This window comes from Zonotrichia albicollis, chromosome 2 (assembly GCF_047830755.1).
Source record: "Zonotrichia albicollis isolate bZonAlb1 chromosome 2, bZonAlb1.hap1, whole genome shotgun sequence".
Classification (NCBI taxonomy): domain Eukaryota; kingdom Metazoa; phylum Chordata; class Aves; order Passeriformes; family Passerellidae; genus Zonotrichia; species Zonotrichia albicollis.
The window spans coordinates 50,548,727-50,559,525 of NC_133820.1; the positions used below are offsets into that span (position 1 = coordinate 50,548,727).

Below are 10,799 nucleotides of genomic sequence, written 5' to 3' on the forward strand. Positions count from 1 at the left end.
TGCTTTAAAAGGAGGGAAAAAATAACATAAGCAACAGCCTAAGCAAGTGAAAACTGTTTTGGATTGTTCAAGGAAGGCTGATATGCAAGTTCCTCATGCAGAGAATTTTCTGTTGATGGCTGATGTTGCAGTGTAGTTCTCCCCTCCCCATTAACTGCTGTTGATCAGCAGACAATATTCTCTATTCATGTAAAACTAGATATTTTCTGTGTATCAAAGAATGCAGAAAAAGATCTAAAGAAAGCCATTAAAAGTTTCTGTGGCACTTTCCATGTGTATAAAAAGCCTGGTGATAGCACAATGCTGGAGTCTGTGTAACCAATACTAGCAAACTTAGGACAAAAAAAAGTGATGTAGACAACACTGTTGTCTGTTTGGCACACGCTGTCCTGCTGAAATGCCTCCCCAGTAATTAATGTTGATACCCAGTCTTTCTCTTTGCCCAGCCTCTTCTGGGGAGAAATGGTATCTTGACTTCTATGCTCAGATAAAGAAAAATAATTTAAGTTGCAATACTGTACCTTGTAGGAACAGTAGTCTCTGTTGCAGTTTGAATGTTGCTTTCTTCTTTGAAGATTTTCTGCCCAAGTAATGGTTTTCTTTCTGGTTTAGAGACTTTGTTGCAGGCCCAAGAGAGACTCGGAGGATTTCCATTTACAGAGTATAAGCTATAAAATGTTCTGGCTTCCAGTGTAGCTATGTCAGCACCATCACAAAGTCCATCCCTAAATATATTCTAAGAAGCAGCAAGTGTTGTTTCTTGAAGTTTTGTGTACAGTGATGGAATAATTTTCTGTAATGTTAACGGCATTATGTTTGAGGAAGCTTTAGCAGATTTTAAACAAAATGTTTGTTCCTTTTTATTAGACTTCTTGTTATACAGTACTGAAAAGTCTTCTTATAGAGAGACTTAAAGTGTAAATTCTGTTTTGCTATCAATAAGTTTGACTTCTGACAATTTTCTAAACAGGATCTGAAGAATCTTTTCACCCACTGCAATTAGAATCTACTCTGAGTGATGACTGTCAGAATGCTGATCAGCCAGGGGATATGAACATTGTGTCACAGAGACCTTTTGAACAAGTGCCTGGAATTAAAAACAGAGGCAGTGAGAACTGTGTTTCACCTGCAAGTGAATATGAAGAGCTGTCAAGAAGTATGAGATGTATTAATCTCCAGTGTTCAGTGGAAGATGTGCAGAACAAAAGTCTGATTCACCTGGAAGAGCAAAAATCATTTTATCAACTAGATCCCCTACCAGTTCCAATGGATGAAACTTTCCCTCAGCAAATAGTAAAAGAGACTGTGTCTTCTGAAAAATTACCTTTGGAGGCATTTGATAAGAAGAAGGATGTGAAGCTTCCTGAAAAATCACTTCATGTAGATGAAGTAAATAAAGCTGTGGATCTGCATTCTCAGTGCAATATGGACATGGAGGAGCCAGATCAAAGCTTTCCAGAAGGACAAGAATCTCTGAGGGTTCTCAGAGAAACCACCTTGGAAGACTCAGACATCCATTTGCACCCTGCTGTACAGCAGAACAGTTCTTTGTTCCAAGGACACAAAAAACCTTCTCATTCTGTGCCCAGAAGCTCATGTCATATTCCAGTCTGGGTGAGTAAAACAAATTGCCAAAAGCAGGGGTTTTGTTGTTGCACAAAGTTCCTTTAGGCCTTTAATGTCTGGAAGCTTGGCAAATGTTGGTTTTACAGTTCTGGTTCCTGTTTCCTGGAGTTTTGCCCTACTCCTTCTTCCAGATCCTAGCACTAAGGTAACTAGCAGTAGTTTAAATGAGCTGAGTTCCCACAATAGTTGGGGGAGCTGTAGCATCCCTACTGCATCTCCTCCTCTTAGCACCAAGTGATAGAGCTCATGCAGCTGGCTCCATTTAGAAGCCTGAAGGAGGAAAATAAATTACCCAAAGCATAAGCAAACTTAAAGAAATAGCATTGATCTAGCTTTAAAAAAAAAAAATTTCCCTAGAATTAAGTAATTTAAACTTGTGGAGAAGGGGAGTTTTTGTAGTTGTTTGATTGCTTTAAATTATTTGTTTCAGTTTTTTAAATTCTGATATACAAATGTTCTTTCTGTATTTCATTTACTGCTTGGGGCAGATTTTCTTTTTTTTCTATATGTTAAATGAGCTTCCTTTTTCTGACAACAGATGTTGCTATTGCTGAAAATACTGGGTTTTTACTTTTTTCCTTGCTGATGTCTTGATTAATTTATTTTCTAGGAGACTGAGTCAGGGCATGGTATCATGGAAGAACCTGAGCTCACTCTGGTAAGCTCCAATGACATCAGTATTGTAGAATCAGACATTGAACATCCTAACCAAGAGAAAATTAAGGAGGATGCAATGGATAACTCAGCATGTGTGGATCAGTCTGAATGTGATGTTTTTACTGAGGTGAGCATTATCTAATGTGATTCTGGTTTGAACTTAGTATTAATCACAATAAGGGGAGGCCCCACTGTAGCAGTTAATCCACTGTTGAAAAACAAGAGGTTGTTGTGTTCTCCAAGTTTTGTAACTGCTTTGGATCATCTTGGCTTGATGTTGTGTTTTCCAGATGGATCAAATAGATCCAAAATTTGGGATATTTCTTAGTTACTGCTTTGTCATACTGATCTAGATAGAGTTTGGGAAGACTTGCTGCAAAAAACAAAACCATCTTGCTGGTGTTTGCAAGACTGAACTGTATCTTACTAGTTGAAAACTGAATGAAAAGAGAGTGTGGGATAAAATGAAAACTACGAACTAGACAAGAAAAAAAAGGAGAATCCCCTCACGTTATGAGGATGGAGCCATACCAGACTGCAACAGCAGTTAGAGGGAAAATGAATCAGCTCTTCCTAGCTGCCACACTTAATTAACCTCTGGTGTTCTTCTTGCTGCTTGCTTCTATAAAGCAAAGGCTGTTGTAAACTGCAGGGGGCTGGGCTGTAGTGAGACCATAGTTTGGGTGCTGAAGCACTGATGTAGAATCAGTGTCTGTAGTGTAGAACTGAGCCTTTTAGATGAACAGATTAGATCATGCACTAATTGCAAGAGCCATATATAGAATATGTGTCTAAGGATGGGTTTGTATGAGGTAGCAGGTAGATGGGTGAGGTGGAGGTTGGCAGCTGGAGGCTGTACTGCTGCAATGGGTGTCACCTGCCTCTGGAAAATGGGGGGAAAAGACAGAGCAGGGAGAAGGGGGATGGGGAGAACTGAAGAGAGCAGGAGGAAAGGAAAAGAAATTGGATTTGCAGACCTGTATTAAGAACACGCAGTTGAAATCTGGTGGGCAAAAGTCTTTAATGGATGTTTTTGAAGCTTTAGAGGTTCTAGGGGTTTAGGGGGTGGGTAGGTTTTTTTTGTGGGGTTTGTTTTTTGGGGGGTTTTTTTGGTTTTTTTAAGTTTTAAAATGTTTTTAGAAAACAACTTTTTCATCTCTATTACCAAAATCCATTTCTGATTTTTCTTTGCATCAGGCATAAAGGCAAAAGCATGTATTTTATTTGTACTGTAACTGGGTCTATGTTAGTGGTACAGTAGTACTGCTTCACTCGGATTTGTCATACGTGTTAAGCATTTCCAATCCAATCACTGATCCATTTGAAACAGGAGAGAGAATTTTTGCCGCTAACTCCAGATGCAGATGATTCAGCATTCGTAAGGCCTGACAGTTCTCCCAAAGCCCAGAGTCCCAACAAGAGTCCCTGTCCATCACATCAGACTGCAGGTAATTATGTGGTTCTTCAATACACTGAAGTAGAAAGTATTTTTTTAGTATTAAAATCGTCAACAAAATACACCTCTCATTTGGAAAACTCAGAGCTGCTTTTACTTAGGTAAAAGCATCTGAAAAACATCCTGCTATTCAGGCTTGGTCTGTAGTACCTTTGACCAAGGTTTAGTGTGTGTCAGCATTGACTTGTCTCTTCCTTGGCAAGGTTCTGTCTCATGAAGCTTCAGAATCTCTACCATTAAACTTGTTTGATTTTGTTATGACTTAATTTTGAAAAAATATATGCCATTTTCTGATTTGTTGTCATAACTTATGTACCTTTGCTTATTTCTAATTTTCTGTTAGTCCCCCAAGTCATGTAGCCAAAGAATTGTCCTTTTTCCTATTCTGATGGTAGTCTGGAACAGTAGTAAAATACTGACTTTTTTGTCCAAGAGGAGCTGCAGTAATGTAAAGGTCAGGAATTCACGGAACTTAATTGTGTTGAGGACTTGTCAGGTCTTCATGTTTTGAGGCATCCAGCTGCTTTTAATGCAGTATTCCTCACAGCATCAGTCTGGGCAGACCTGGTGAGCATTACTGGATCCCATAGGTCTGAGCTGCTGCTGGTTCTGCAAGATGCCTCATCATTCAGTGCCATTCTCCTCATGCCATTTACAAAAGTGCTCAAGCTCAGTGTTTTAGAAATACCTTGAAATAAATGCATGACTTACTGCTCATTGTTAAAAGTGAGAAATGTGGAGACTTTTCCTTTTCTTTCACAGTGATGCTGCTGGAATTTGCAGCTACACCCAGAAGTTTACAAAAATATTTTTTAAAAAGAAAGCAGAATTTCATCCAGGAATCTCTGAAAAGAGTAGAAGCAATTAAAAATAAGGAGAGAGAAAACGAAAAGCTGCAAGCAAGCAAGCTTCTAGGAGGAAAGTCTGAGAATCTAAGAAGCAGACAAAAGGAGTCTGATCTTCTCTCTGGTAGGTTTATGTAGGGGGCAAGACACAGCATTAGGTATCCCTTCAATTACTGTTTCATATCAAAGAATAGATTTAATATTTGCTGCATGTTTGCTATTGCAAACTGGATTATTCATTAATTTATTTTCTCAGGCAATCAGGGAGGTTTGTTTTCCCTCACTGTCTAGCTGCTGTGCTGTGAAGGCCTTTATGGGGGCTCTTCATATTTCACAATCAGCCCCCCTTTATCATCATGAGGTGCCTCTGCAAACCACAGCTGCTTATCACAGAGCAGCCTTGTTTAACAGACTGGTGCATCTCTAGTGCCTGCTCCTGGGGACTTGGAGGGTGGCTCTGGAGAGCCATGGATGGCCCTAAGCACAGGCAGCAGCCTCAAGAGTGACACTGGGGGATTTATTTTAACTCAGGATGGCATCTCTATTGCTTCATTCTGCTAGCTTGTTTTGGGTTTTGTCATGTCATTTAGAAATCTTTGGACATATCTCATGCTTTTGAGTTAGCTGAACTAGAGATTTAAATTTAGGATATACATGCAAACATGTTTGGCTTCTTTTTTTCCCCTTAGGAAAAAATGGTGCACTTACCAATCAATTGAAAAAAGTAGGAGAAGTGAAAGTATCTTCTCCAGAGGATAGGAAGTCTGGAGAAATTGAAATGCACCAGCATACATCCAGGTATTGCATGAACACAAGTGAGAGAATTAAAAAACAACCACAGAAAAAAGTAGTTAATCTGTGTTCTGTGAAAGCTGCTGCTCAGTCTGTGCTCTTCAGTTGGACCCAGTGGGGCCTAACGTTGAAGTGGGAGAGGAGCCAGGTGTGATTGCCCATGCAGAGGTGGCACTGAGGAAGGGCACTGCTGGTGTCACCCTGCTGTGCCACTTAATGCCTGACATGGGGTGAAATTTGATGCCAAGTTCACAGTTGCACTTGGGCACTTAGGAGCAGTAACAGGCAACAAGTGCAGCTCTGAACAGGGAGAGGGTTTGTTTCATGCAGCTGAAAAAGAATTTGAAGGGATTCTGGATTACTGGAGCGTGCAAATTGTCCCAGCTGATAGCAATTGACCAGGGCAAAACCTTAAGCTTGTTAACCTACTCCATCTTTGCCAATTCCTTCCTGCCCAGACACTGATTTTTTTTGTTTGTTTTCACAGACTTTATAATCAGCTTGCAGAAGTAAAAATCAGAAATGAAGAAAAAACAAGGCAAGAAACTTATGCTAAAAACAGAGAAAAGGCTAAAGAGTTTCAAAAGGTAATGATTGCTTGCTACAGTGTCCTCTTGCCCTTTGGTCTCTTGATTTCACTGAGCTTCCAGAGTAATTGAAATGTGGTGTGAATGGAGCTGAAATGGAGACCCTCAAACCAGTCTGGGTGTTAAATGATGCCATTGGTACAGCCCATCCAAGGATTTTCTTGTGGAAAAAAACTGAGCTCAGGTTTTCTCTAAAAGGCATGTCTGCCTCAGGCTGAATTATTTTATGACTTGAGCTTGAGCAAAAAGCTCCAGTTGCTGTAAAGTCTGTAGCAAACTAATAGCAGCCTTTTTCTTAGTCTAGACTCCGCCAAATTTCTATTTTTAAGGTAGCATTCTGGGTTTGGTGGTTTTTGGGCTGCTTTGACTACTCTAGAGAGGGTGAGAATATGGGCATGCCCAAACTTGAAAGATGCAAGAATCTTGGGGTTTTGATGGGACCTGTTGGGGAACAGGGCTGAACAAAGGGCCTTGGGCTTGTCAATTCCCCCTTTCCTCTGCTGCGCCCCAGACAAGCAAAAGGAAGGAAAAGCTGGATAATCCTCACAGGCTGTGACTACTATGGGGGAATGTAGGTCTAATTGCTGCCTTTAGCCCTGACCAGCTCCCCTGCTTTGTGGTGGAATGAGTGGCTGCTCTTGTTACCAGTACTTTACAGATCCCTTCCAGAACAGAGGAATATGACCACCTTCCCCTTGCCCTGTATCTGTGGCCTCTCCAGACCAGCACTGCCCGCCCATTCCTGTTCTGGTTACAGGCACAGTTTCCAGGCATGCTGCTTTTAGGGCAGCCACTTCAGCTTCAGTGCTGTGGTCTCATGGCTTGTTGTATTTGCAGAAAATGCTGGAGAAACTGCGGGCCAAGAAGACTTGGAAAGCACCGTGACAGGGAAAGACTTTGAGCAACAAGGGCACATGGTGGTGTTGGTACAATCCAGGCCCCTGAGTGCTGCAGCCTCAGTGGTGAATGCTGAAGCCATTTAGGCATACTCAGCTTTAAGCTGTAGGAACACTGAGTACCCCAAACCCCTGTGGTCCCCTGTTCAGAGCTCACCACAGGTGCAGATGGACAGAAGAAACAATGTTTTCTTCATTCTTTCTTCTGAGTTACTGGCCTGAAAGGCTTTTTCTTATATGTTAATATTTCAAGTAGATTTTGTAAGTAAGTTTTGTAATATACATGTATAAAATGTTTTCAAATAAAGTTTTAAGGTTATTTGAATCTCTGGGGAAAAGGACCTTTCTCCTGTAAAGCTGGAGTTTTTGGTCTATTGTTTGCAATTGTGTGATTTAAGATTAGAAGTATGGTTTCCTGCAGTCACAAAGTACATCTTAAAGCACTTGAATGGAAGAACTATAAATTTACTTCTTCCAAAGAGAGGTTTTCTATACCTGTTTTATGAGCTAAGCACATAACAATTAGGTCAGATTTAAAGCTCAACTTTTTCTGTAAATTTGGTTATGAGCAGGTGCAGTACCAAGGGCTTTCCATTAATGCTCTTTCTGGTTAAAATGCACCTCAGCAAGTCATGGAGTAGTTGGTGCTACAGAAGAGACCTTTAGAGGTCCTCTGGTCCAATGCCCCTGCAATGCTTAAGGCTCTAACAAGATCTCCCTGGTGCATTCTCTGCTCCAGGAGGAACCCCAGCTCTGAGCCTCTTCACAGGAGGTGAAGTGCTCCATCCCTGTGTTCATTTTTGCAACCTCCTCTAAATCTGCTCCAAGGGAACTCTTAGAAAGCTGATTTTTGATGAACTAACTCTACACTTCTTTTCACTCATTTCTTTCAGTCTGGTGCAGTTGGCATGTACTGCAGCAGCAAACCCTAAGACAAATCCAGTTTGTTAAATTCCATGGACCCAGGTGGAAGCTGTTTGCACAATTCTAGGATTATCAATAGAACATGGAGTAGCAAGTTAAAGTGAATGTTTAATTCAAAAAACTGCAATAAACACTCTAGGGATGGTTCTTTCTTTGTCTGAAACAGCTGTGCAGTTCTTTAGAGCAGGCTTGCATCAACATCAGCAGGATCTAAGAGAGGAAAAATATCTATTAGCATTTTCAATGCAAAAAAAAACTTTTCTAATATCCAATCTAAACTTCTCCTGGCACAAGTTGAGGTTCTCTCCTCTAATTTTTGTTAATTGCCAGACCAACCCCCACCTCACTACATGCTCCTTTCAGATGGTTGTACAAAGCAGAAGGCTCCCCCTGTGCCACCTTTTCTCCAGGTGTAACACCCCCAGCTCCCTCAGCTGCTCCTCATCCAACGTGTGCTCCAGACCCTTCCCCAGCTCCACTGCCCTTCTCTGCACACACAAACAGCAACTGGGCTGCAACACTGCTCAAACCACAACTGCAGCAACCATGTTCCTTAATGCTCCATGCTGCAAGTTCTTGCTTCAGACTGGATCTGAGTAGCCTCTCCTCCACATCACCATCAGAAAACCCTGAAGGCAGCAGGGTAAGGCCCAACTACACAAGGGGTTATCTCCTCACAAATAGACCATAGCACACACAGAGTGTCCACGGCATCCTGCAGAGGATTTCAATATGCGGTCACCGCGTTAAGAGCTGCTGGTTTTTCAGCCACGCAAACCCTCTTTGAAGTGACCTTCAATTTCTTTACAGTCTCAGCCTTTTTGGGAAGTGCCCTTACCTTCACACTCACTTTGGCAGCTCCCACATGGTGTTTCTCATGCCTCTGACATGCAGAAGCAACTTGGTGGCAGACCCTAGGAGGTAAGAGTTGGGTTTGGTTAGTACAGGGCAGAAGTGCACCTTGAGTGTAAATTACATGGAACAGCCTATGTCTCCTGGTTTTGCTTCTGTTTCAAAGAACCAACTCTCTCAGCAGGAACTCAGAAATTCAATCAACAAATTACTTAACTGGAACTTCTGCTCCGCTGTAGCTTAAGTGTTGAAGGTGCCCAAGGATCCATCCCTATACCTCAGAACTTGCACTTGACAGCAGCAGGGAGTATTGTGTCCTTGACCCACGTTAAAGCTTTATGCCCAGCAGACTTGGTGCCACATCATGTGGCAGCACAGGAGTCTGGTGGATTTGCTTTATGGTCATGTCCACAGCTCACCAGAAACAGAAACATCCCAGCAGCCTTGGTAATGACCAGATACTCCTCTCACTGCTCTGACAGGTCTTCAATAGCCCAGCTGCCCATCTTTTCCGGTGAAGGACCAATCAATCTTGCCAATAGACAACCCAAGTTGTGAACAAGCTTAAAGTATGGCACAAACTCCAAGTACTGAGGAATTCCTCACAACCAACAGCAGAGTTAATTCAGACACCTGTACTACAAATGGCTGCACAACTGCTGAAACATTTTCAAGTATGAATAAACACACAAGAATGACTCACAAATGAGTGATCTCGTCAGATACTGCCAAGATCTGCAGTGATCACTACCCAGTAATCTCTGGTACTCACAACCATTTCTACACTTAGTTCTACAACAGCTTAGCAGTTCCCATGTTCAGTCATACAAAGCTAATACACCAACTATAAAATCATATGGAACTAGTAACTGAGTGCTTACCTGTCAAACAAATTGCTTCCATCTTTTTTCTTAACTCAGGGCAATTCAATTCACTTCATTCTGTATCCTCAAGCACCTGTTAGAAAGAATTGAATGCACTTGCTGAGTTCCAGAGGCCAGGAGACAGTTTTCACACAGATAATCAAAATGAAGACAAATGAAAACATCTCTTTTCACTTGTTACATGAAAATAAGTACACTGAAATCCCTTTAGAGGGTAAAGATTGTTTCAGCAAAAATACCTGGTTTAACAGGCACAGCAGACGGGAAACCAAGGATGCCAAATGCTGCACTGCTTTCTGACCATCTGACCACCAGGAGGAGGCTGCTGCGTGCACAGACCTTCAACCACCACAGCTCATTTTATATCTGAGCTTCTTGCATGCACCAGAGGGTGTCAGGCAGGAAGAGGTACTCTCTACAGAACTGCTGTGCAGCTGAGAGGGAGAAGAGACTAACAGAAACAGCAGCTTCAGAATTCTCCTGTGTGAAGATTTGTACTTTTCCCCGAGTACTTTGCTTCTTTTACTTTGAACTCCTTTTTCTATAGAACAGAATGCAGGGATTTAAACAGTATAGCAGAAAACTGGCTGATCTGCTCAGAAATTAACTCGAAGAAACTAACAAAATATTGCTTCTCAGTATCAAACTGTTGAGCATCTCTCCATACAACACAAAAATGCTTGAAGTTTAAGAAGTTACTTCATAACAGACGTTACAGTGCTCTCTTCTCACCTACAGCCACTGAAACAAAAAAGAATAATCACTCCTGCATGATTAAAGGGGGCAATAGACTGTTTCAAGCCATCCAGAAAACAAGCAGGAAAATAAACTGTGTTACAAGGCAGGCGCCTACACAAAAACCTGGGCAAGAGACGAAGTTTAGCCCATGTAATTCAGAATGTCTGGGACCTGAAGTCCCAGAACACACTGACTCCAACCAAGCTTTTCCATTTCAATCCTTTTTTGCTTTGTATTCCAAGCATGTTGCAGTACACCTAAAGGATACCACTGGGCATCCTGCATTCTCAGATTGTACTCTAAGATTTGTCTTGCAGTTTTATCCCACAGAGCTAACAGGTAGTTAAGTGGGTAAAGGCAAACCACAAGTTTATTCTGTGAGGCGTTTCCAACGACATGAACCTACAGGAAAGATCCCATCGGGATAGACCTCAACACTTCTGGTGCCATAAATTAACACAAGATATGATAAATCAAAATGAAGCAGACTGGGAAAGTACTTGGTACAGATCACAGTAAATGTCATTTTATGTTGTTTCAAG

General features: G+C 41.6%; 1 protein-coding gene and 3 non-coding genes across 7 annotated transcripts in view; 1 reads left to right on the top strand and 3 right to left on the bottom strand.

The window, feature by feature from the left end:
• The window catches only part of CEP295 (centrosomal protein 295), a 46,662-nt gene extending 36,298 nt beyond the window's left edge, over positions 1 to 10,364 (top strand). For all 4 annotated transcript variants that reach the window (XM_074535139.1, XM_014273237.3, XM_074535140.1 and 1 more), the window contains exons 23-29: positions 971 to 1,614; positions 2,237 to 2,410; positions 3,614 to 3,731; positions 4,502 to 4,708; positions 5,274 to 5,382; positions 5,864 to 5,963; positions 6,801 to 10,364. In XM_074535139.1, coding sequence (XP_074391240.1) covers positions 971 to 1,614; positions 2,237 to 2,410; positions 3,614 to 3,731; positions 4,502 to 4,708; positions 5,274 to 5,382; positions 5,864 to 5,963; positions 6,801 to 6,848 — 1,400 coding nt within the window. In that variant the 3' untranslated portion in view covers positions 6,849 to 10,364. The remainder of the gene's footprint in view (positions 1 to 970; positions 1,615 to 2,236; positions 2,411 to 3,613; positions 3,732 to 4,501; positions 4,709 to 5,273; positions 5,383 to 5,863; positions 5,964 to 6,800) is intronic.
• On the bottom strand, positions 8,449 to 8,578 carry LOC113460364 (small nucleolar RNA SNORA25). Its single transcript, XR_003382209.2, has one exon. It is a non-coding gene; the product is annotated as a small nucleolar RNA SNORA25 (small nucleolar RNA).
• On the bottom strand, positions 9,739 to 9,864 carry LOC113460363 (small nucleolar RNA SNORA8). The gene has a single exon (XR_003382208.1). It is a non-coding gene; the product is annotated as a small nucleolar RNA SNORA8 (small nucleolar RNA).
• A 197-nt stretch (positions 10,365 to 10,561) lies between the features above and the next one.
• LOC113460358 (small nucleolar RNA SNORA18) lies at positions 10,562 to 10,693 on the bottom strand. Its single transcript, XR_003382203.1, has one exon. It is a non-coding gene; the product is annotated as a small nucleolar RNA SNORA18 (small nucleolar RNA).
• Positions 10,694 to 10,799: the final 106 nt, after the last annotated feature.